General features: G+C 41.6%; 1 protein-coding gene across 5 annotated transcripts in view; it reads right to left on the bottom strand.

The window, feature by feature from the left end:
* LOC138004041 (long-chain-fatty-acid--CoA ligase 6-like) overlaps window positions 1-2,500 on the bottom strand; it is a 33,964-nt gene that overhangs the window by 20,897 nt on the left and 10,567 nt on the right. For all 5 annotated transcript variants that reach the window (XM_068850435.1, XM_068850433.1, XM_068850432.1 and 2 more), the window contains exon 7: window positions 1,460-1,632. In XM_068850435.1, coding sequence (XP_068706536.1) covers window positions 1,460-1,632 — 173 coding nt within the window. The remainder of the gene's footprint in view (window positions 1-1,459; window positions 1,633-2,500) is intronic.

The raw sequence follows: 2,500 nt of genomic DNA, 5'->3' as shown, positions 1-2,500 counted from the left end.
CAGGAAAAAGTGACGTCAAAGGCTCACTAGCTTACAATTTCAGCGAGTGAATGCAGGTTATTGTATATGCAAATCGCGAGTTTAAAAGTCTGAAAACCCAAAACACCTGTGCTGCTTATTAATTCCGCGGCGTACACACGCATTGCATTCTCAGACTAGTGAGCCTTTGACGTCATTTTCTCCTCGATCCAGCTCTCTCAAGATCTTAAAGTTAGTAATGGCGGACCATTAAATAGGAAAATTACAGTTCGAATAAACAGGTGCCTTTTTTAAATCAAGCCTCAAAGCTTTGGTCGCTTAGTGTTTAGTTAACATAGTTTTGAAATCCAAAGAAAGGGGCACTTTAACATATGAGACCACCAGCGCGATTAACACTTTCTTTCCGGTTCTTGTGCATATACATTTTCTCAGTCGAATGATCAACTCCGTAATTAAGACGAGTCAGCTCAATTGGGTATATTGAACATGTGTATTCGCTGTCATCGTCATCGTTGTCCTAGTCGTCACCGTTATCATCATTGACGTCATCAGTCATCTTTGCAATCGTCATCGTCATCATCTTAGCAAGAACAAACAACAACAACAACTTTATTCTACCCTTACTTCATTACAAACGAATTGACATTTTATAATAAGGGCAATGGCCTCCTAAGATTACTTAAAAGTTAAAAAACTAGTCATCGTCTTCGTCGTCTCGTCATGAACATCATCGTCGTCATCACCGTCGTCATCACGGTCATCGTCATGATATCGTAATCAACGTCATCGCTCTTGTTCTCCTCGTAATGTTCGTTATCATCACCCAGCCAGCAGAACCTTTCTTAACTCAACGAGAAAGAAAGGACTCTGCGAAAATCGTGTTAAGTCTTTCTCGAGTATGCGCAAGTCGTTACTTGAAGACAGGTTCAAACCTAGGCCAAGTCTCGATCGCACTCCTCGACGCCATATTGATTTTCGTACTAGAGGCTCCATTTTGACCTTCACCTTGTCAAAAATATGATGCGCGGGCTGCCTAATCCGGTTTGACCGGAGTGACTAGCCCAGAAACTTGGGCTGCGGCGACTTAAAAGACTTGACACGATCTTTGCAGAGGCTGTATTGCTCGCCCTTTGATGAGTTTTAGAGAGGCTCTGCTCGAAGGGTGTGTTATCATCAACATCGTCATGGTAATCGTCGTTGCCATCTTCAACGTCATCACCGTCATCAGAGTCATCATCGTTACTTCGACAGCTACGCTCTTCGCAAAAGGCATTCAAAGCAAGAATCCTTCCTGATTTCCAAAGCGAATCCGTCTTAATTAGACTTTAATTTATTGATAGGTCAATCATTACACGTACCATATGATTTTTCCACCACACGTAACAACTGACAAAAGCGCCATTGATTGTACACGTGTGTTCTTCTAACACGCGCAAACTGCATTCAAAATCATTTTTGAGCTTACATCTAAGACACTAACCTCCACTTCCACAATGTCCAACAATTTTATTCCTAGTGATTCCGCCTCACGTTTCTCGTCTGGTTGTGCTTCGCAATCCATTTTAATTATCCTCTTGACCTTCTTACATTCTTTAGCATTGTCGAAAAGAAATCGGAGTTTGCTCCCGTTGCATATGATTGTGGTGATGTCCGCTGAAACAGCGAAGACAAGTTTTCGTAAGAATGAGAAAAAGAACAAATTATGTCAAACCAGGTGCGCATTGCTCGGAGCCTTTACATAAGTATTGCACCCTTGAGTCAGCACTGTCCCATATCTTTTTATAACTGTTATATCTTGAACTAGTTTCGTGCGAAGACTATATTGGTTGCAACGCCGACTTTTTCATAACATGCCTCAAAGAAAAAAATGGTTGTTTTTCTATGGACTATTCTTATTTCTGTTTAAGCTCAACAGAATAACTGGATTAAGAACAAGCATTTCAAAAACAGAATTGTTTCTACGAAGGTGACGCAAGAACTAACGCCCGGAATGGCTCAGTGTGGCTAATCCTTTGGCCGCACACGATTTTTGGGCCAAACTAATCCAAAACGAATGCTTACTCTATGTATTCAAAGTGAAATGTAGTCTTTGTATTCAGGGGCCGGTTTCTCGGAGCTTGGTTAGCGCTAACCCGCGTTGGTTAAGAGAAAACAAAACCAATAGGTTTCCATGGTATTTAACGCTGGTTAGTGCTAACCCCGGGAAGTTGGTCATTAAAAAAACAAAGGGTGACGAATGGAAAAATCCGAGACTCGCCGAAACGCCAAGAGAACCGACACCGAAACATGCAAGACTTCACACCGAAATAAATGCAATATAAACGAGACTTCGCGACTCTTCGCAAAAGCTGTCGAGATTTCGAGATCGGATGAAAAGTTTGCGAGTGCCAAGACTCTGGAGATACCATTCGTCACCCCTTAAACAAAAGGCTCTTCCGCTCATTTTTGAAAAGGAAAAATAGTCCTAAAAGAACAGGTAAACAATATATCCCAGCCCTTCATTTTCGTTTTTCAGTCATGG

Source organism: Montipora foliosa, chromosome 5 (assembly GCF_036669935.1).
Source record: "Montipora foliosa isolate CH-2021 chromosome 5, ASM3666993v2, whole genome shotgun sequence".
In the NCBI taxonomy this organism is placed as follows: Eukaryota; Metazoa; Cnidaria; class Anthozoa; order Scleractinia; family Acroporidae; genus Montipora; species Montipora foliosa.
This window is presented reverse-complemented; position numbering and strand designations above follow the sequence as displayed.